Below are 23,730 nucleotides of genomic sequence, written 5' to 3' on the forward strand. Positions count from 1 at the left end.
CCATCCCTATGATGGGTACATCTGCTATGGGTATTCATTTTGCTTCCAAGTCCCTCCTTATTTTTCCGTTTGGCCAAGTTAAAAACCAAGTTAAAAACTGTCTGGGCTGCTCCCAAGTCTGAAATATCCCTTTGCTTAATATCCTAGTTTGTCTCTGTGAAAAAATGAGATGCAAGCCTATGATTTTTAAATAGCCTATAGGCTACTTTAGCTATTATGACAAGTTGTTCTACAATCAATTGGTTGTTTAAATAGGCTAAAAGTCGAAATAGTTTATAGCAGAATAGAGTATAAGAAAGCTAAGAAAACTTCCCAACAATTAATTCTGTCTGGGCTTGTCTTGTTGTCTAGCTATAGCCCCCAACATGACGTGGGTGATAAGGGCGGTGACAGTGACTGAGAAAGTTTTCACAGAATATTGCATCATGATGCAAGCCAACAATAACTTCTAACTAACGGGCTGGTGCCTCTATAGCTACTCTGCATATTTGCTGTTTTAAAGTTCGGTCCTCAGTGCAGGCCAACAGGTGAGTTTACTATCATTTTCTTACATTGTTATGTAGATATTGGTTATAACCTATTATGTCTTCAAGCTATTCAAATGTATTTTGTTATTTGTTATTTATTTGGCTATTCATTACAGTTGTGGGGGAAAGTAAAATACTTTAAGTAAAAGTAGCAATACCACACTCTATAGGCTACTGATGAGTTTGACTGATTGATTGATTGATTGATTGATTGATTGATTGATTGATTGAATACTTTATTAGCATTTTGCAGAGCACAGGAAAGTAGGCCTACAGTTCAATACAAGGTCTGAAGAGGATTTAAACCCAAGAAAGCCTATGGCTTGTTTCCATTGAGGTCCTTTTGTATACTCAATTCATCGAAACAATTAATGACAGACAAATATACAGTATAGTAAAAGTCCTGCATTCAATGTTTATTTTTTAGGAAAAATACGAATGTATATTGGCAACAAAATAGACTACAGGAACCTGCAGGATACCTGCCTCAGTGCCTCATTATACAGAATGGGACATTTCACAATAATATTATTGTAGCCTATACTGTAATACGGTAGTCATAACTTAAGCTAAAGATGGGGCTGGTGTGTAATTAGCCTATACTTTATGTGCTGCATGGGTAGGTTAACCTAATACATGATCATTTTTACCTTGATGTGTGTGGTGTATAATCTGTAAAGAGTCAAATAATTATAGTAAGGTAAAAAATTAAAACTACATTAGAAGTATCGAAACATGCAAGAAAAAAGTACCTCGAAATTGTACCTGAGTAAAGTACTTGACAAAAATGTATACCGGTAGTTACTTTCTAACATTAAATCATTATTATTAATATATTCGTTGTAGTTTAGAAATTATGTGGAATAGCCCATATAGGTGCCTGGCTATTTAATTTTAATATAATGTATCATTCAAAACGATTACGGTTATAATATAACTACGGTTATAGTGTTATACAGTAATCTCATGAAGAGGACTATACTGCCTAAATATTAACCCAAACAAACACAAGACACGATTGACCTATATTCCAGTGTTAAAAGCCTCCGACAACAAGAGGATCTTGATATGAATACCAACTTGCAGATATACCAACCCTCGAACCACAAGAATAAACCACAGATCCTCACAACAATGGTCTTATCTGCTGACCGCAGAGCATTGTGAGACAGGTCTGATATTGTGGTGGGTCAATGTTTACTCACATAAAAGTTCTCATCAGGTCAACCGCAACGAAACGTTTGATTATTATTGTTTTGGCAGATGGCTATTTATTAATGAGTTAGGCTGCTTCCTTAGAGCCTATAGCTATAGTACAGCTTTCCAACAATAGGCTATCATTTTAATTGTCTGAAAAGTTTTATAGCTATAACCTTTAATGGTGAGCCAATTAGGGAAGGAAAAAAAACTTTTGCGGTTTGCTAATCAAAAGAATGTGACTGACGGCATTGTGTTCATTATAGAGAGCATTGTTTGATAGACTGAAGAAGGCTGCTGCCTGCTGCTGAGTCTTAAACAGCATAATGACGTATTCGTCAGAATCGCACTTCAGCACCTGCAGAGTGTGGACAGCGATGTGCCTGCAGTGTTAAGATTAGACACAGAAACCTGCCGCGCCCATTAGGACACATCTGCTCTGTAGCCTATTAAAACTTAACATGGATGGACTATATATGTGCTGTTGCTCTTCCAGCATTTCCAGAAAGTACCGAAACATGGGATTATTATTTTGATTGATAAAGACCACTGCTGAACACCTATTAGGCCAACTTTGTCCCCTACTTTTTAACTCTACACCAAATATTTCCACACACAATCTACAAGCTCGTTGAAACTCAATGCTTTGTTTTTCCTCAAATGTTTTCCCCGTGGGGACACCATATAGTGTTCAAATTATTCCTTCTTGAATGTCGTTGGCTGCCAAATGTGTTGTCCGAGAACTATATTGGCAAACTGTACATCCCCAAATGTCTGTAGGCCTACCACTGCAGTGCCCTTTCTCATGTAAATATACTGAATACAGTCAGCAACACAGCATTTAAAGATTCATGAAAGCAACTTGATCCGCTCTTCTTGCTCACTCAGAATTGGAACAGCTGTTGCATTATGGCTGCGTTTCTACACCACTGTCCCTTCCTGAAGTCGGCCCCCAAGCCGGGTTTGAGGAAAACGGGGGCCGCCTTGCTCTCCTTCGCCGAGCGGTGCCCCCTCATCGCCCGGCAGATCACAGTCAGCAGCGCCCCTTCCCTGGGAAATCGGAACGGCGTCTCATCCAGCCGTCCTCCAAACGCCCCGCCCCTCGCAGTGGACCAGAAGAGGCAATTTGCTCAGTCGGCAGCCCAGGTGGCTGTGTCCGTGTCAAAGGGATGTCCATTTGTCTCCTCCCAGATTGGGTTGGTCCGGGCCAGCCCTGAGGTCCAGGAGGACGTGACAGGGGAGCCCAACACAGGTAGACGATCGTCTCTGTAGCCTATACTATCACTTCCATTCTGCTGCAGTCAGTGCTCAAAACCTATGGCTCAAACACACAATAAAATCCTCAATGTTAATATAACTCAGAGAGTGTAATTCTTTTTAACCAAATCATGGAGTTAAAATAACCATTTCGTTACATTTGTACACACTCTGAGTTGAATTAACACTAAGGATTTGACTGTGCACTCTTGCAGGTCAAACTGGTCGACTGGATCAATAGGAGGCAACAATGTCATTGACATGGCCAAATAAATGTAAAGCACATACTGTATCCATTACAGAGAAAATGACACAAATAGGGCCTTTATTGGTCTTCTCTCCTCAATCACAGGTCTGATGAGCTCTCTGTTGAAGGAAATTAAGAGCACCATCCTCCCATCCTCATTAGCTGCAACCAACACTGTGACCCACCTACTCAAAGACAACATTGGTGAGCTGCTATTTGACGAAACCAGCAGATGCCCACTTCTCCTTTTGACATAATTTACTCACAGAAGATTTGCTAAGCATGTACTATGTGCTCTTCAGCAATGACACCCTGCTTGACATTCACTTATAGTGACACTTGTAGTTGAGTCAATACAACCTCTGGCTGCGCCATTGAGCTGTGTCAGAACAATTAAACATGCCCTGGTTAAGATCATGTTGACGGTTGTGTTTGAGTCTCATTCAGCATCCAAATCCTCCTGGTAGGGATTAAACTGGTGACCCTCCTCCGTCCAAAATGGACTTCTCCTATCCTATACCCCTGTTAACTTGAATATCATGTTTCTGCCTCCTACAGTGGGCCCCAGTTTTGACTATGACGACTTCTTTGACAAGAAGATCTTTGAGAAGAAGAGCGACCACACATACCGTATCTTCAAGACCGTGAACCGCAGTGCAGAGGTCTTCCCATTTGCTGAGGATTACTCTTCCTCTGCGAGGGAGGGCACCCCGGTGTCTGTCTGGTGCAGCAATGATTATCTTGGGATGAGTCGGCACCCACAGGTCATCAAGGGAATAAGGTAAAACATAACAGTTAAAAAAAAGATCAATAGTCTCAATTAATGTAGCCACTAGCCAATGAACTTGTTTGACTATAGACTACGAGAAATGTATACAAACATAATTTGTATATCTACTACATCAGGCCTAATAGGAGAGAACAGAATTACGTCATCAGTATAGGCTGACAGCCTGATACGACTGTTACTTTCTATGTTGATATTATTTGTTAAAAGTAGCAACTTTCTGAATAAGACAACTCTTTATTCAGTGGTGACCTTGACCGTTAGAAAAAACATCTAAGTATGGAATCTAATTTATAAGAGTTTCAGAATGATTAAGACTGGATTCTTTTAAGGCTTCATGATTACTGATTAAATAAGTAATGTGAGTGAGCTGTGTCATAACAACAATTAAACACGTCCTGCTTAAGGTCATGGGACTAACGTGCAGATAAAGGTTTTATCTGCACTTAAGTTAGTTAGTATTTCCTTCAACCTTTACCTTTTCCGCCTTGACTCGTTCAGAGATGCCCTGGACAAACACGGAGCAGGGGCCGGTGGCACCAGGAACATCTCAGGCACCAGTAACTTCCACGTGGCCCTTGAGGAGGAATTGGCCCAGCTCCACCAGAAAGATGCAGCCCTGGTCTTCTCCTCGTGCTTTGTGGCCAATGACTCCACTCTCTTCACACTGGCCAAGATGCTCCCAGGTAAATGGTGACCTTTATATCTGTGTCTGAGACAGAGTGCATAGCGAAAATAAATATAACTAGAAAACACAAGAATGACTCAGTCATAACTGCCAGGTGCAGCAAGCTCTCGTTTATGAACATCTATAATCAGTTTGTGTGCCGCAGCCTCTGCCTCAGCTCACAGCTTGACATTGCTGTTCAAACTATGGGTTTTATGGGTAAGTCTCCCATTGGCTTAGAGGCCGCCTAGAGGCAGCCAATCATGAACAAATCATCAAAAGAACACCCTTAGGGAGTTTGACCCTATCCTACCTGAAAGCACCTCCATAGGGCCACCCATACCCCCCCCCCCCCCCATACCACAACAATCCCCTGCCTATGATGCCCTTTCACGTGCTCTGCAGGCTGTGGTCAGGAGTTTTAGATTCATGAGGGAATATCTGTGACATTGTGTTTGTGGGGATGAGACCTGCTCTATTGACCTGCTATGCTTATTGCTTACTGTGACATACAGGGTGTGAGATCTACTCTGATGCAGGGAACCACGCTTCGATGATCCAGGGCATCAGGAACAGTGGAGCCAAGCGTTTCATCTTTCGCCACAATGACAGCAGTCACCTGGAGGAGCTGCTGAGACGCTCTGACCCCAAGACTCCCAAAATAGTGGCATTCGAGACCGTACACTCCATGGATGGTGAGTATTATAATGAACCTGGAGGTGTTTGTTAAAAATATAGTGCCAAAGTCCTTGAAAGAATATTTTGCACTAGCACTATGGCAGTATTCCACTAGCTAGGTAGCGCAACGGACCAATTTAAATTCAAAACTCTGATGGGGTGCAACATGCACACATTGGAATACCATTTACATTCTAATATTACTCCTGTCACTCGCTGGGGCTTCCAGGTGGCATATGCCCTTTAGAGGAGCTGTGCGATGTGGCTCACCGTCACGGCGCCCTGACGTTCGTGGATGAAGTGCATGCTGTGGGGCTATACGGCGCACAAGGTGCTGGCGTGGGCGAGAGAGACGGCATCATGCACAAGATCGACATCGTCTCTGGGACTTTAGGTGAGTGATTTGTAAGGACCAGCAGCATAAAACTTGTTGTTTTATCTCAACTCCACTCCTGATCAACGTTGAGAGGTCGTTTGACAGGAAGGGGGTTCTGTGATCCCAGAATTCCCTATTGAGAATTCTGGAGAGATGTCACAGGCCTATTTCAATGGCCGTGCCCATGTGATTCCCAATTATACCAGTATTGCACCAGAGTTGTGGCATTGGAATTTGATTATGTGCTGAAAATAAATAGAACTGATATTTGGTCAACATTCCATGGAAATCCCTTGCTATTAGCATGGTATTTTCATAATTATTAGAAAACTCGCATATACTGTAGGCAGGGCAGGGCAAACGGTGGTCATAGATTAACTCAAGCCAAGTTCTGCTCTCCTCTTTACTCAGTCTCAATTTAACCCATTAAAACGTGTCATTTTAGATTTTAGTGTTGGCTATTAATGAAAGCAATAAGGTACACCCGCACACTGTGTATCTGCTCGGCACAAGAGTATTGTCTTATTTAATTAAGCTTCCTCAGGCCCCGGAGGGACCGAAACGTTGCTTCATTAAATAAGACAATACTCATTCATTGATGTCCACTGGCCTACGCACCTGTGCATACGCCTGATTGCTAGGTGTGCAAAAGTTTTCTCCTAGTGTTGGCTATTAAAAAAATTGCAAATCTACAAGCTCACAGAGCGGCACGAAGTGACATTTGCATTTTTTTAAGTGTTTTGAATTTTGAATGACAACACAAATCTTCTATTCTGGGGTTCCCTAGTGGCACAAATCATTTTCAGATGGTGGGGTCCGTGGCAATAATCCGTGGCAAATGCAATATCCTTTTTTTGGGGGGGGGGGGATCCTTCACAAAGAAATTTGAGAACTAATGTTTTAGAAGTCATTTGTAGGATCGGCCAAATGACACTAACTGACGCTGTCGTGTGGCCAACATTGGGGCCGTATTAACTCTTACCAATGACGCTGCCAGCGTGATGTCAGCTAAACGACGGTATGAAAGCAGCTAGCTGTTATCAGAGGAAACACGGCAGTTATCAGCTGCATGCCCTGCTCTACTCCCACTCTGGCTATAGTGATAAAACATAGAGAGCCTCCATACCAGTGGTTCTCAACCTTTTCAGGCCATGACCCCACTCCCCAAAAAGAATCATTATGTGAACTGTGAGTTGAGGCATTATATTTAGTTTGACTCTGTTCCACAGATAAATATTGTGGGGAAAAATTGCTGATATACAAGCTCACAACACTTTGCGATGTTATTTTCAACATTTTTGCCTATTTCTTATATTATTTGACAATTTGGGCAATGTTAGACCAATTTTCATAAGGCCTAGTATAGTTTGTTGATTACTTTTGATGCAGTAGTGGTCTTTTTTCTTTCCTTTTCTTTTTTGGAGGAATTAAAAATGTCTTAAAAGTCCTTAAATTGTCTCCCCCCCCCCCCCCAACAGGTTGAGAACCACTGCTCTGCACCGTGCATGGCTTCAAGTAGTCAATTGCACTGTGAAGTGCAAAGGATCCATTAATATTGGATTGCAGCCATCATGCGGGTTTGCTGTACACAAGGTGCCAATAGGCCTAATAAAAATGAATTACCTCATTTTCCTACTGCTCCTCCAGGCAAAGCTTTTGGCTGTGTGGGAGGGTACGTTGCCAGCAGCGCCGCCCTGGTGGACACGGTTCGTTCCTACGCGGCCGGCTTCATCTTCACCACCTCTCTGCCTCCCATGGTCCTAGCCGGGGCTCTGGAGTCAGTCAGGGTCCTCAGGAGCCCAGAGGGCCAGGGGCTGCGCCGGTCCCACCAGAGGAATGTCAAACACATGAGACAGCTGTTAATGGACAAGGGACTGCCTGTGGTCAACTGTCCCAGTCACATCATACCTATACGGGTACGATATACTCTATCATCAACAAACACACCTATACACACAACGCTGTTCATAGGAGGGGCTAACACTCAAAAAGAAAGGGTAATCATAGGAGAATTCATAGGATAATGTTATGTTAGTGCTGCTATATATAGCACCATACCATAGTAGCGTATCTTAAGGTGCTATCTAGCACCACAAGTTACCGTCCCAAAAAACTACTGAAGAACCCTGAGGTACTATAGCACCATAACCGTAACAATGAACCATATTATGTAACTGAAAACTCTTTATCGTACTGTATTTTATATAGGTTCAGAGTAATTTCTCTTGTCAAAACCAGTGCAAAGATTTAAAGAGCAAAACCATGTATATATATATATCACATTTCAGTAGTATCAGACATATTTTACCACTCATTATCACATTACCATTTCCGTTTGGGATATACTGTGTGAGGGTATGCACTGCATATGTCGCATGGCTACTTCATACATGGCTACAAGTCGCTTTGATCTTAAAACTACCTCAGTTTATATATAATGGGTAGCGAACAACAGCAACAATGCAATCTTAAATAACCAAACGTTACCATTCAATGACCATACTCTAGGTGGGCAACGCCGAGCTCAACTCCAAGGTGTGTGACATCCTCCTGGAAAGGCACAACATCTACGTCCAAGCCATCAATTATCCCACTGTGGCCCGCGGAGAGGAGCTGCTCCGCCTGGCTCCCTCCCCTCACCACGACCCCACCATGATGGAATACTTTGTGGGTGAGTGGGCGGTGACCTCTGTCTTTTCCATAGAAATGAAATTAGAGTTGTACTGGTTGGAATCCAATTAAGTTAAACTATGAGGGACAGTGGCAGGTGAAAATGATTTATATACCTCTCTGTTCCCTCCCTGTGCTATTGGCCCCCATGGCATCCATTTGTCATACGGTCTGTCTAGCCACTCGTTCATCTAGCTTTGATATATTGTATTCTATTGTTCTTAATCACAAATTATTAGTGTGGTTGACCTAACAGGGCAGCCACACTATAGTAATTGCCCAACTTTATTTATTGACTAACCCCAAATTTTGGATTTTTCTTTACAGACAAACTGGTGGAGGTGTGGCAGGAGGCGGGGCTCCCCCTCAACAGCCCGGCCACAGCTTCCTGCACCTTCTGTGACCGCCCACTGCACTTTGACCTCATGAGTGAATGGGAGAAGTCCTACTTTGGCAACATGGAGCCACAATACATCACTGTGTGTGCATGAGACTACATTAAAAGTTTAAAACACAACATGGAGTCACAATACATTGCTGTGTAAGTGTGTATGCATGGGACTACATTAATACACAACATACACGTCAAATTACAACCATTAAGACCTGAGGCCGATTCTACAAATGCCTTCTAAATCAGTTCAACATTTATTTATTTTATTATTATTTTTTATTATTATTATTTATTTATTTTCAAAAACAGCAGATGTGCAAGCTCGCAGCGTGGCACGAAGGGACGCACCGTGAACTTGTAAATCTGCTATAGCCAACGCAAAAATGTAAAATGAGTTGACATATGCTTTCCCGGTTTGAATGGGTTAATAAATAAAATATTACACTGGATGTCACTGTTGACAGTGAACATATTCTTCAGGCTACATTCACAAGAGCTCATGTGCATGAAAAAAGCATTTGTGTGTTTCTATTATGTTTCGGCTATCCCAGATTGTATGCATTTTGTATTCCAGTTATTATCTTCAGATATTGTATGTCTTTGAGTAGTTGCCAAATCGTATTGTGTTTGTTATATACCGTAAATTATATTAATTAAATATGGTTGTTTTTGTCAAAAGTGTTCCTCCATTTTAATGGCATTAAACCTGCACACGGCACTTTTTATTTCTGTTGTATAAGGATGATAGTTTCTATTTAATGAAATCATGCTATTTATTGTCCTGTGATACAACTGGACAATCCATCATGTTGAATTTACATATATTATTTTTGTAAATTTTTAATTCAAGCTCAATAAAAAAAGATTAGTAACTGAACTTTGAATGGAGAATGAATTATTGCAGCAAATTTTGTTTAGTAGTTTAGTACATAAGTTTGACAAATAAAATCTAAATTAAATTATCTCTATCGATCAGAACACTACTTGTGATATTTATATGCAACAGATCTGTGATAGACAATACTGTTATTATTTGAACTTGGAAGACATAATATTAAGTGACATAGATCAAAGGCATAGATCAGGTCCATCATAGGTTTAACCACTGTTCCTCTTTTGCTATTTTTGCTATTTTGTTATATATGTGAACATTTTCAAAATACAAATTCAATATTATCTCAACAAAAATATATATTGGGCACAACATATATTTGCTGTATGTAATGTCATTGCTCTCACCTGTCATTCTTTATTGTTCTGTTCAATAAAGAAAGAAATCCACAAAAAGTATCTTAAAAAACACCCCTTAAAATATGTCCCGACTTTGGGTAGATCTCTCCATCAGCTCCTCATCAACAGAGTGAATCTTTATAGGCACTGATATGGTTACTGTACATTAGGCAAGGCTGGAGATCTTTCTTTTGGGACTTTTGGATATATCCACCACACCTAGTTCACATTGCAGGGGCTGGCGACTTCACGTTTGACCTTTGACCTGAGCCTGCGCAGCTCTGCGTTGTCGCTGTCCACCGCCAAGCCACTCTCGACCAGCGCCCAGGCTCTGCTGAGCTGCTGCTCTCCATACTGCTGCAGGGCCCCTCGTAGGAAGCATTCAGCCAGCCGCAGCCGTCCTATACCAGCCTCCACACACTGGATGGCCTGGCCCCGGTGCAGCTCCAGGGCCTTGGTGAAGTCCTCCAGAGCCGGGCCCTCTCTGGAACACAAGACCAGACTGCGGCCTCGCCGACACAGGTCCTCGGCCCAGACCTGGGGGTCGTCCGAGCAGCCGGAGTCAGAGCCGCCGTGGTTCTGAATAACTCGGTCCAGGTCGGCGATGGCACGTTGGTGTAAGCCCAGCTGGGCGAAGCAGGCAGCGCGTTGACGGAGATACTGGAGTCTGTGGTTGCCCATGGCTTGTACTGCCACGGTCAGGAGGCTGACGGCCTGATCCCAATGACCACTCGATGACACAGTGCTGGCTTCTTGAGCTGCTGCCTATGATTACACATACAACACAATACATACTGTTATATATGTATTGCATAATAACGATTCAATTATGGATGAAACCACTTTACTTGGTTAAAAGTACTTGTGGTGTAACAAATATTAGTGAGGTCTGTGCTACTCGTGTGCTGAATCTCAGCTTCATTACCGGTGTAAGAGCCATTTTGTTTCTATGCTTTTTATTTCTATAATTGACGTCACGGTCAAGGCCAAGGCCAACGCCCTGTCTATATGAGGAAGTGGGCAACAAGGCACAGGTTGTTCTGAAGTGAAAAAGGCAACAGTTTGTTGACTGTATCGTAACATGAGAACAAAGGCTGTTGAATTGGTCATTGTTTAACCTGCTGAAGTGACGGTAAATAAATACCATTTAATTCAAACGAAGTCAACGGTTTGGACATCAATTTTTGTTTTTATTATTATACACGTCTAAACTAGATCTCGCTTTCAGTAACCAGCCAGTGGTGTCAGTTCAGGACTGACATTACAACCGGTATGTTCATCAGGTGTCAGAGAGACTTCCAGTTAAAAGTAAAAAATATCAAATGACTCACAAAGACAAACAGTGAAGTACTGCAATCATTTTGCCGTCTGTAATGACTCAAGGACATTAGCATGAAAAACATTAGCAGCCCGGTTATTACCATTTCAATTAGTTGTCCAATATAGTGATACTACTGTACCATGGATCCACTGTACCTGTGCCACTCGCTTCCTGTGACTGAGAGGGATCAGGTTCAGCAGGAAGTCCACATTGGAAGGGTCTTTCTCAGCCAGTTTGCTGAGCCTGTTGGCCGCCCCGCCATAGTTCTGCTGCCAGGAGTCCACCACCCCCACCCTGCCCTGGGCCACCGCCTCCCTGGGATCCTGACCAAACACCTGACAGAGGTGAGCCCCTGCTGCCTTCACCTCACCTGGAGCAAATGGAAAGGATTAACACCTGACAGAGGTGAGCCCCTGCTGCCTTCACCTCACCTGGAGCAAATGGAAAGTATTAACACCTGACAGAGGTGAGCCCCTGCTGCCTTCACCTCACCTGGAGCAAATGGAAAGGATTAACACCTGACAGAGGTGAGCCCCTGCTGCCTTCACCTCACCTGGAGCAAATGGAAAGTATTAACACCTGACAGAGGTGAGCCCCTGCTGCCTTCACCTCACCTGGAGCAAATGGAAAGGATTAACACCTGACAGAGGTGAGCCCCTGCTGCCTTCACCTCACCTGGAGCAAATGGAAAGTATTAACACCTGACAGAGGTGAGCCCCTGCTGCCTTCACCTCACCTGGAGCAAATGGAAAGTATTAACACCTGACAGAGGTGAGCCCCTGCTGCCTTCACCTCACCTGGAGCAAATGGAAAGTATTAACACCTGACAGAGGTGAGCCCCTGCTGCCTTCACCTCACCTGGAGCAAATGGAAAGTATTAGCAGGAATTCATTGGGAATTCAAACTTGGTGCGGCCGTCACGAAACAAGGGGCTTATGATTACATCTCACCAGTAAATATACAAAATGGAAACAAAAAGACATTGCAATTACAGTCAATTCCAACAAGAACCCTGCATAGTCAATTCCAACAACAACCCTGTAAACAATTCTCAAAAGTACACTAATACAGGGGTTCTCAACGTTTTTGGCTGGGGACCCCCGGAAATTCTTTGGCCATGTCTCGTGCCCCCCGCCCCACCCCCAATACAAATTGACCGCTACAATAACCTGGGGGGACCCCCCCAAAATTATTTGGCAACCCCCCGGTGGGTCGCGTCCCCCAGGTTGAGAACCCCTGCACTAATAGACAAAGGATCTCGCTGAGAATACTAGGTACAATATTTCGCACAGCTCCACTTTCACCTTTGGCTAAGAGTGTGTCCACATAAAGGAGATGCCACCTGGGGTCTCTGCAGTCCGTCCTCATTAGGGCTCCACCAATCAGGAAAGCGTCTCGGAGCTGCTCTTCGTTGCAGGGGACAGCTTTAGCGGCCAGCATCGCTGACAGATTGCTCCGGCAGTACTGCTGCAGCCAGTCACACACCAGTTTCCGTGCCTTATCCTTGAGTGACAGGATGTCTTTGACGACTACATCGGAGCTTATCTGAAGTGCCGCCAAGAGATCCCGAGTGCATTCCTGTGACAAACAAGAGACGTTTTTACACGGTTTTCACGTTTCAATATGAAATGCACCTTGACTTTAAAGCTATAATCTGTAGGTTTTATCTCCCAACGGAAAGAGTCCATTGCAATGCGATGATCCATTCGAACTACAATGATACACCAAACCGGTGAATCCGCCCGCTTAAAACAACTTTATTGACATCGTCACCCAGTGAGTGACAATGCCACCAGGGTCAATATCTATCAATGGATGAGTAGAGAGATCTAGACCACCTCCAACCATGTTTTAAAAATAATTAATGTAGTTTTAAGTCAAGATTCAAATCAAGATGTGAATGATCTAAATGTCTTTACAAAAGTTTAAAGTTTTAAAGTCTAAATGATTTATCAAACTAATTGATGTCTATCCATATAGCAATTTCCAGCGTGAAAAGCAATTTCACAATGACATGATATGCAACCGTGCCTTCTGTTGGTTCAGCATGAGATGTGTGAAGCCTCTCCCACAGAGGGCCTGTACGTGGTTCGGGTTCTCCTTAAGAGCGGCACTGAAATCAAACATGGCTGTCTTTCGCTGACCCAGTAAGGCATAACACCTTCCTCTCTCCAGCAGGCTGTCTGCTGCCCCACCACCTGCATTAAAACACAAAACAAAATAATACTAATCATTTCATTTCTCTACAGAAACAACCGATAAGGTATCAACAACAAACAAATCAAAGATGTATTCACCAGATGCCATGATGGCGATAGAAAGATAGGCCACAGCCTCCCGGAGGTTGATCTCATCTTTGGCAGCATCCAGGATGCGTTTGGAGGCCGAGTGGCAGTGACCTTGCAGCAGGGCCCTGTCCTTCTGATGGGCCAGCGCCAGCAGGGTGCGCAAGCAGCTGGTGTCGCCACACTGGATGAGCTTTTTCAGCAGCTGGGAGGACGAAACCAGACAGGAATAAAACCATGATGCCTGTCACAAATCGTTGGGAGAACCGTTGCCAGGGGAAACACTGTCAACACTACTGAATTTGATTTGGACCTATAATTGTCACTCCTCCAACATATAGTGGCTGGCTATTTCTTACACCTTTGAACACCAATAAGTTTAGCTTGTAGACAGTAATATCCGCAGTGTTGTTAACTTATAAAAAAAAATCATAACTCCAGCTACAAATGTACATGTGTATACCTTAGCATCCTTATTCTGGGAATGTCACATAGTAGGCGAACAGCAAAAATAGACAAACATTTGGGGGACATAGCACATGTGCAGAAAAGGGAGGGGACCATATGTATAGAGCCCAGTCAACAAAGTATTGGATTTAAATGGTTATAGCACCTGGCGTGGTTATTGGTTAACACTGGATTTTACAGCGTAACTGAGTAAACTGACAAAGAAATCCCTCGACATACCCACCTGAAATCGCTAGACATATTACCCACCTGATTGGCATCATAAAGGAATCCTCTGTGCAGTTGCAGCAAGGCGAGGCGTGCCAGTATTGGGGCCCTTGGGCTGGCAGGTCCAAGGGCCAGGAGCAGCCTATAGGCCTCCTCCACACGGCTCAGCCGGTACAGGGCATCGGCTGCCAGGATCTGAGGCCCGTCGGCACCGGGCTGAAGCTCCATTAGCAAAACAGCGAGGGAGTGAACCCCACTGGGGGTCCTGGTGTACACAGAGGGAGAAAACAAAAACATTAATGAAGTATTTGTTCTTTATTCCCTTCCTAATCATTTTTGTTAAGTTCCCATTATGATTATTGCAGAATTTAGTTTGTGAAATGTAATTTAGACATTGCAATAATTAGGACTAGGGTCACTATCTTTAATACTGTATTGCCTAAACATTCTATGTATATTATCTACAGGTAATATATTGTCAAAATAGATATCACACAGTATAAAATGTAATTTGTAAAAGCACAACCTACAAAAAGCACAAACAATTCCGTATATATTAGCATTAGTGAAGCGAGAATTGGATGAAGTGATTTAAAGTGAAATTATGTTACCAAAATGAGAATGGTTACGTGAGAAAGTGAGACTATAAATGTGTTGTACCCTGCTCTGTGTTTGTCCCTTTTCATGGCGGCCTGGGGATGATCTCTCTGCTGCCGCTGCTGCTCTTGGGACTGTTCACCAAGACCAGAGCTCTTCTTCTCCGCAGTGCCTTCCAGCATGACTCTGCCCTGCTCCTGCAGGACCGTGAGCAGCAGACCGCGGCAGTTCCACGGCACCAGGCAGCGCACCGTGAGCGCCGTGTCCTGGGACTGCAGCCGGCTGGCCGTTATGTAGTCCAGGGCCGTGAGGTAGTGACTGCCTCCCAGCATGCGGATGAGCCCTCTGCCGCAAAGCGCCCGCACGCAGCTGGAGGGATGCGGGGCGCTGTGCTCCATCACCGCCTGGAAGTCCTCCATGGCCCCGTCGTGGTCGTCGGAGAGAAGACGCGCGTAGCCACGAAGCACCTGCACATTTAGATATATTTTTATGCAGTTTTTTTGCAGATGCTCTGTTTCAGAGATGTACGAAGACCGCCATATAGAAACATCTTGAACTAGAAAAAGTGCCCCTCGGGCACAGGTCTCCACCAAGCCAGGTCAGGTTGTGGTCTCCTGGTGGCGCAATAATAGGCCAATGTGAAAAGGGTGCCATTTCTTCATATGCCTTTGATGGCAATTGGATGATTTATGTGTTTTGCAAAAATCCATGTGTTGGTGGCGCTATAACATAAACAGGCCAATGTAAAAAGGGTGGGATATATTCCTCTGCCTAGTAAGAGAGTGTGTGAAAGATTGCACGTAAGTCTGAAAGCCAATTATAGCCAATTTGGATGGAATATGAAATATCGGACAGATCCATCTTGAGCACATGACTATAGAGATAGTCAATAATACAATAATATGTGTGTGTGTGTGTGTGTGTGTGTGTGTGTGTGTGTGTGTGTGTGTGTGTGTGTGTGTGTGTGTGTGTGTGTGTGCGTGTGTGTGTGTGTGTGTGTGTGTGTGTGTGTGTGATCCTATTTATTATGTAAGAGACAAAGCAGGTAATAAATGGAGGGCCAGAAACATTTTCTTCTTATGGACTAATGCATAAATCAAGTCACCTGTACTGTGTTCTGGTAGCTCTGGTGCCCTGGGGCAGCAGCTAGCTGGCTGCAGATGGACAGGGCCTCCCTGTGCTCCCCTCGGAGTAGGAGACAGTCAGCCAGGCGAACTCGCAGCTCTCTGCCTCCCCCGTCGGGTTCCAAGTGACACAGTGTCCTCAACTGGGTGATCACGGGATCCAGGAGTTCCACTCCTTCGGTGGACCGGAGATCTGGACGAACCAAGACCCTCTCCCTGTAGCCGGACAGGCCCCTCTCTGCCTGCTGGCGGAGGTGGCTACGGGCGGCTATCCCTGTGCCGTGTTCCACGAAGAGCTTCTGGAAGTACAGTCGTGCGGTGGCGGGGTGGATCTCAAACGCCTCTCCCAGGTCCCTGCACGCGTCTGCGGCGCGCCCGCCAGCTGAGAAATGGGCTGCAGCTCTGCTGGTTAAGAGTCGTGCTCTGTTCTCTGGTGGCAACTCCTGGCCTGCCTTGTCTTTGCTTATGCCCGTCTGCAGTGCACTGTTCTGCAAAATGGCAGAGTATGCCTCTGCACTCTCCCCAAACGTGCCTGTCGAAAACAAATGGGCCGCTTTAAGTTCTTGTACTTCCCTGGACCCAGGGGAGACAGCTGACAGAAGCTCAAGCAATTCCATCAAAGCTTCTGGGTCCAACTCATCCTCACGTGTTCTCAACTCTGATTCCACATCAGATGTTAAAGCTGATGAACACTTAAGTGATATGTTATCCGAGAAGGCCTTCACTATTTTGGGTAGGTGGTGAGCTTGTCTGTCCTTGACCAGTGTCAGCGTTTCATATTTGTTTTTCTGGTACGCTTGGAGGTAAAGTCTCAGCCCCTTGTTACTATGGGGCTCCGAGAACAAGCAAGCCAGGGCACGGGTGAGCTCCAACACCAAACGCATGGAACCTTCTGGACGAGGGCTCCTCTTCCCTTCAAGGAGAGCCGCACAACGAGCGGAAATCTCCTCACAGCCCTGACCACCACTCTGAAGTAGAGATTCCATCTTGAAAATGGTGGCCGATATGTTGTTGGGGCTGAGCGTGGATAGAAACACAGCAGCCAGGCCTTTATTGAGACCTTTCTCCAAGCCCTGGTCCTCCCCATTACCGTCAAGCCAAGACTCCAGATTGGAGATCACCCTGGCCAGGTTGCACTTCTCCAGGCCTCGCATGTGAGACACAGTGGAGGTGGCATGAGTCCTGAAGGCGGAGGTGTAGAGGGATGTTGCCCTTCCCAACTCGCCAGCATTAAGGCATTTGTCACCGTCCCTACACAGCTCAGAAACCTTGGCCACAGGTCGACCTGTAGATGTCATGTTCGGGCAGCCGGTCTCGTTCACCATGGGTTCAAAATATGCATGGGACCTGTTGAAAGAAAGAAAGAAAGAGGTTGAGAATGAGATACAGAAAATATATAGTTATGCTTGATGGAAAACTAAAACTATATAAAATATAGTAATCTATTTAAAAGCAACTGGAGTGCTGCAGATTGCACTTTTCTACAGTCTAATCAATTAAAAACATATTTTGAATTCACAATGTGCATATTTATTCTGCAGCAAATACTGCTATGCCTACAAGAAAATTGGCACTCTCATAAGTCTACAATACCGTACGTTTGTCCTAGGCTTAGGCTATACAGTATACAACCAATACCGACGTCCATATCTCTGGACAGCCACTCACTCAGTCACCTGCCTCTGTTTCTGTTGTGCATCCTGTTGTTGCCAAGTAGAGCAGTTGCCCAACTTGCCCGCGATTAAGTTAAAAGGTTGTATTTTTTTAGCTTGAATTTCATCCTCGAGAAAATGAATCGTGACCAATGCCATGTTTTCCCAACATATTCATCCAACGTCTATCGAAATTCCTGAGACGGACTCACACACAAAACCATGGTCCCATTTTTGTAATTCAATATCCCTCCTCAGCTCGGTGGAAAAACGAAGGCAACTCCTGCCACCACACATAGGCAGATATAACAAAAATATTCTATTCAAACGTTTTACATATAGAGAAGAATAGCGTGGGAAACAAATACAACAAAACTTCACATTCCTACGTTATTTCTCTTTCCTAAATAGTCGTAATGGACTTACGATGAGTGTGAGAACTCTGTTGTTCCCGGGCGCATGGGTCCGGTTGCCATGGGAAACCATTACAGCTTGAGTCCGAGTCCGAGAGGAGCACTGAATCAGTGTAGCTGTAGGGTTACGGTAGCCTATGCATGCTAGTAGTAACTTCATATTAAGTGAGAGCAGAGCTTCTTTGTGACAAAGCAAAACATTTGCAATTCATGAGACTGGACTAATCCGCCTTTGCCCTGGCCTTGAGAGCGAAAATCAGCCAAACTCACATGTATACATTTTATTCTGACCAATGTGTTTGGGAGCATTATAAGCGTTGGCTGCACTGACATCTTTAGCCAACACTCCCATCTTGTGGTCGAGACTTTTATAGGATATGATCAGAGTGGTAAAGACTAAAGACACATTTTATTAAAATGATGTGGTTATCTTCAGTGGTACAATTTGAAAAGAAAACATGTCGTTTTCCACAGTCTGGTATTTATATAAAATTGTAATAAATGACATAAAAATACAAACTTGAAACCATGAAGTAGGCCTAAAACATTTAGGCTACTTAGGCTACTATCAATATAAACCTCTCAAAGTGAGATACTCATAATAACATCACAACAGTGAATCTTACAGTGAAATATTAAAGTAATATATACTGTACTGTACTTCAAGTGATCAGATTGGGCTATTAAGGTGATCAACGGAATTTATAAAAAACAACTTAAGCATTATTAATCATTATTATTGTTGTTTGATGAATGTCTGAAGATTTTCACTGTCTGGTATAGCCGCCTACTGGGTGACCACGGCTAAGTGACCGAAAAGGTTCTCTCTCCCCTGCAATATACAGTAACAAAACCATAGAGCTGAGTCAAATCCCTATCTGTACATCACAATCATAGGGGGGGAATCGAAAATGTGACAGCTAGTCTTTGGGGAATTTCAGTTTCTTCTCTTAAATGAGTTCATATGCAACATGTGGGTGAGACATCACTTTCATCCTGCAGTTTCTTGATGTCAGAAGAGATACAGGAAAGACTGCAGTGATGTTAATTGCTAAAACGTCAACATTCAGAGGGCACTGCACTGGGTGAAAGGTTAACAAATTGCCATTATTCCTGCTGTCTCCACAGATGTCATGATGTTTTTGTTAATAACTATTTGGGACCCTGCAGTGTGATATACAGTACTGTCTTGAGGCCCTGAATTCTATGATGATTGCACAATTGTATTGAAATATCTTATCACGCTACTTTAGGCTAACGTATGGAGACGAACACAAATATATAGTAATTGTTTTAAATTAACCAGATAAACTCTGATGAGCCTCCATACCATTTCCAGTAATTCAATGCTTCTTTTTCATTTAGGTTAAATACCCCACTTCTGCCCATGGACAGTGTTAAGCAGACTTGTTTAGTTGTTATTCTGTGCATGCATTAACGGCAAACGTTTGGCAAACAATAGCAGGTCTACAAGCTCACAATGCGTCTCAATGCGCAGCACTGTGTGCTTGTAGATTGTAGCTATTTTCCCATCGTGAAACTGGAAATTACGACTTTGACTTTGACTTTTTCACAAAAAATAAATAAAAGGCCACTACCACTTGAACAATATCCCCCCCACCACATTCATATAATTTACTCAATGTCCACCATAATATACAGTAGTCTTAGTCAAAATAGTCTTAATGTATGACATCTCCATTAGTCAGTCTGTACTTTCTATAGTGACACATTGTCAGGGACCACTTCCAGGCAGTTGAAAACCTCAAGTCCTGACCTACATAGACCTTTAAATAAAAGGTGTCAAACCGCATGGACTGCAGCTGAACCATGACATCAGTGTTTGACGGATCCAAAATGATCCATTCAGACTTGGTTCACTGCGGCCCCAGAGGGGGCTATGCTGCCCTGGTCTGCCTAACATCCACAAGCTTCAGCCTGCTGTTTGTCTCCCAGTGTAGGTTCTCCAGGCTCTCCTGCAATTGCTGAGCACAGCCGGCGAGGTCCATGTAGTGCAGGGTAGAGTAAACATCATCCAGAGCTGCAGAAGGACTGTGGCTCCATAGTGTGAGCATCTGGTACTGCTTCTCCAGGGAGCCCAGGCTGTGGCTAACCTCAAGTTCCACTCTCTCCAGCTGCCGGTCTTCCACCGAGAGGAACCGCAAGAACTCCTTCCATCTACGCAAGGGCACCACCTTTATGATGGCATAGAGTAAGGCGGCAGGCCAGCAGTCCGCCTGCCTGTCCTGTCCAGGGGCTGTGATGAAAGAGTTTAGTGTTAAAACATGTAGGATAAAACGTACAGTACAGTAGCTGTGGTTCAATATACAGTTCAGAAAGTTAGGACAAATCTGTGGGCCTTCTTGAATTCTTTGCACACTAATTAAGATCTAGGCTTTGACTTGGCCGTTCTATAAGTCATGCATTCCTTCTATTCCTTATTTTTCAGCCATTCGTTTAGGGATTTGCTTCTATGGTTTTAGTCATTGTCATGTTGAAAGGTCCACTTAGCAACAGGCCAACAGCACGTGCACCAAGGCCTGCCCCCGCTCGATCATTGATTGGATGAAGACTGGGCCCTCTAGGCAAAGGAACTCCTTATATGATTTTCCAAATCCCTGAATGGTCCTTTTTTAAGTGAAATCACTGAATATACTTTTAAGATTGTTGCCAAACTTGATACCTGCTGGCATTGACCAAATACCATGACCTTATCTGTGCACACACTGTCCTACTGCTATTCACCCGACCCAAGTGTTTTTTGCATTTATATTTACACTGATGAAGGTCGGATGGCTCAAATGTTTTGTTGTCTGTTACATGTCAACAACAACCAAACCAGATTTCAATGACGCAGGATGTCCATATTATACTCTTTAATGATGCTCTAATGATCAATCAATCAATCAATCAATACGTTTTCAAGAGCTGTACTCACTTTTTCCACAGGCCTGCATATTAGATACTAGATCTAAATCTAAATCTACATATTTTCATCATGAACTTTTGCACACTTTGACTAAAGGTTGGTCTTATCTGACAGTGATGTTGACAATGTCTAAGGAATTCCACAAGAAAGAGCAGTCACTCACTGTGCAGGGTTATAGGGCCCCACAAACAGACACATAGACACTTGCTCATCACTATCTGATCTGCCATTTCCTCTGAATCTCTGCGACTGACAGATGCTCATGATTGAAGGCATCCAGTTTCCCTGCTTCCACCTCCACACTGTGTGCTGTGAGGTTGACCAAAAAATATGCAGCATGCTGACTGAGCTGACCTGAAAAGGGCCTTGATTCTGGAAAGATCAAACCTGTGTGAAGTGAGGGGCGCTCTCATCATCGTACATCATCATACATCATCTCATTCCGGCCAATCACAATTTGCGTCCTCACCTTCGTCATCATTGTTTGTATTACGCAATGTTTGTGTTTACCCTATGACGTAAAATGGTCCATTCACTGTCAATGAGAAAGAGTAGGAAGTCAGGAGGCCGAGGGTAGATAGGAAGAAAGAAAGAAAACACATGGCTTCACCCACCAGTGTACCCCGGTATTGCTAGTATTTGTTAGGGAGATAATGGGTACCAGTAGCCAACAGCAAAGACCTTACTTGCTTTTAGTACTAGCCTAAATAAACACATTTTGTACCTGGAAATATTATGGTTCTTAAAGCTACCTAAACTGTACTCTAAGTAGGGTTGTATGGCCTGTCAGCAATATTATGCAGATCTTGTTTTACAGTGCTGGTTATAAAATCACAATAGCTACTGTATGCTTTAAAATTCCACTTAACACAACTGCTCGGTTACGGGCAACCTGGCCAGTGTCCGTCCAAAACACTATAAAAGACCTGCTGTGCTAATAATGTTCTTGTCTCTCCATTCCTCCTCAGGCAGGCAGCAAGAGCATCCTTGTTTTTGATTATCTTTTGTTAGTTGGGCAGTTTGTTCCCTGCCAGCCTTAGTTGGAGCTAACCATGAATCCTTTGATTATATAATTTCATTAATTGTTAAATAAAATACTTTTTTGCTGATTTACATCCGTCTGGTCTCCCCTTGTTATGGCCTGAGAGCCAAGCCATAACAGATGTCAAATCATACATCCATTCAGACATAAACTAGTGGCAAACAGCTTAAAACTCACCTCTGCACTGTGGTTCTTCTGGCAGTAGAGCACTAGTAAGAGGATCCTCAGATAATATTGGACTCTGACAGCATATCATTGAAGGTCCATCCCATATCTTAATGTAGATGAGGAAAAAAACAACAGCAAAGTTGTCAGACGTCTGGATTGCCAATGCAAATCACCACAAAAATGTTGTGATCCTTTGTAGTAGTTAAAATCACATCACATCTGGTACATCTCCACTTCTCTTTTGCCTTAATCTTAATATAAGCCAATGTTTCCCATCGAAAATATAAGATGTACTACTGTCTCACAACGTGATGCAGCGCGACAGAGATTGTAGATTTTCTACACTCGATGCAAGAGACTATGCACAACCAAGTACTTATATCAGGCTTTAGTGCCGGCTTTCACATATTAATTGCGACCGAAGGTCGCAGTTAACTATGGGATGGAGATCCCTGGTGTCATCAATATTAAGCCCATATATGGAGATCCCTGATATTGGCCAGCAACTCGACATCTGACCTCAATATATGGAGCTGACCTGTTCTGACATTCCATATGTTGATCCTTCCCCATCCATCCTTCCTCTTCGATGTCTCCCTTTTGACTGATACCTGTCCATTTAAACTCTAGACGGGCCTGCCCCAGAGTTATTAGTGCAGCCGCACCCGGCAGCCGGCGAAAACAAATTCTTAACAGGCCCAAAAATTAAGATCTTACCCCCCATGCCAAAGCGCCAGTGCTCGCCCAGCAGTCTGCTGTCACCCATTCAGATATGTTGATCTGACCCCCCATTCCAAAGCATCAGCGCCAGGCAGAGAGGGCATATTACAAACCTGTGTGTTGTGGCTGCTGGGTTGCTGTTGCTGCTGCTGCTGCTGTTCTGTTAGGATGAATGACAAGCACACACAAAAAGCAACCTGTTGTTGAATTGTTAACCAAACAATTTTACTTTGCTCAGCTCATCAAAGAAGGATGTAGCCTTTAACAAAAATGTTAAAGGCCTTTAACATCTTTCAGGTAGATGAAAACAGGTAGATTTCAGGTAGCAACCCTCTGTACAAAATGCATGTTGTATGATCATCCATATGCAGAGATACAGTATGTAACCTTTTTCTTTCTGTTACCATTGATTTGGGGATCCTCGATGGGAGCTTTTTCAGGGCTGCGGTAGAATCGGATGACGAAACAGAAGCCGACCAGAAACAGAACAGCCACCGAAACCACTGGGATGAAGGGTACTAACATGTCTACTGCTGTGAAGGACATGACAAAAGCCATCACAAAAGCTCTCCACAAAATGAATTAACTGTAGTAGTAGTTGACAGGTTTACTGCTGTGAAGGACATGAGGAAAGGAAACAAAACCAGCATCACCAGCAATGTTCATCATCACAAAATCCCCCCACAAAATACATTTAGTGTTATTTAAAAAATAAACCATAATGACCACATCAAATAACAAACGACTCATCTTGAAAATGAAAATAAATAGTTA

General features: G+C 43.7%; 2 protein-coding genes across 4 annotated transcripts; one reads left to right on the forward strand and one right to left on the reverse strand.

The window, feature by feature from the left end:
• Positions 1 to 378: 378 nt before the first annotated feature.
• Positions 379 to 9,677, forward strand: LOC308316101 (5-aminolevulinate synthase, erythroid-specific, mitochondrial-like). Of its 3 annotated transcripts, XM_080764486.1 has the most exons (11): positions 455 to 527; positions 1,562 to 1,712; positions 2,613 to 2,976; positions 3,334 to 3,432; positions 3,787 to 4,009; positions 4,517 to 4,701; positions 5,198 to 5,377; positions 5,590 to 5,754; positions 7,384 to 7,652; positions 8,245 to 8,407; positions 8,734 to 9,677. In XM_080764486.1, exons 3-11 carry the CDS (start codon positions 2,634 to 2,636, stop codon positions 8,895 to 8,897), a joined length of 1,791 nt encoding a protein of 596 aa, XP_080620612.1. In that variant the 5' UTR covers positions 455 to 527; positions 1,562 to 1,712; positions 2,613 to 2,633; the 3' UTR covers positions 8,898 to 9,677. The 3 variants fall into 3 exon arrangements, with proteins under 3 accessions (XP_080620611.1, XP_080620613.1, XP_080620612.1); XM_080764485.1 differs by lacking the exon at positions 1,562 to 1,712 and having other exon boundaries at positions 379 to 527; XM_080764487.1 differs by lacking the exons at positions 1,562 to 1,712; positions 3,334 to 3,432 and having other exon boundaries at positions 379 to 527.
• Positions 9,678 to 19,864: 10,187 nt separating this feature from the next.
• Positions 19,865 to 23,481, reverse strand: LOC308314961 (tumor necrosis factor receptor superfamily member 25; the record flags this gene model as incomplete). Its single annotated transcript, XM_080762785.1, has 4 exons — positions 19,865 to 20,354; positions 22,246 to 22,342; positions 23,070 to 23,116; positions 23,361 to 23,481. 4 exons carry the CDS (start codon positions 23,479 to 23,481, stop codon positions 19,996 to 19,998), a joined length of 624 nt encoding a protein of 207 aa, XP_080618911.1. The 3' UTR covers positions 19,865 to 19,995.
• Positions 23,482 to 23,730: the final 249 nt, after the last annotated feature.

This window comes from Protomyctophum bolini (assembly GCF_963924005.1).
Source record: "Protomyctophum bolini genome assembly, chromosome: 5".
Classification (NCBI taxonomy): Eukaryota; Metazoa; Chordata; class Actinopteri; order Myctophiformes; family Myctophidae; genus Protomyctophum; species Protomyctophum bolini.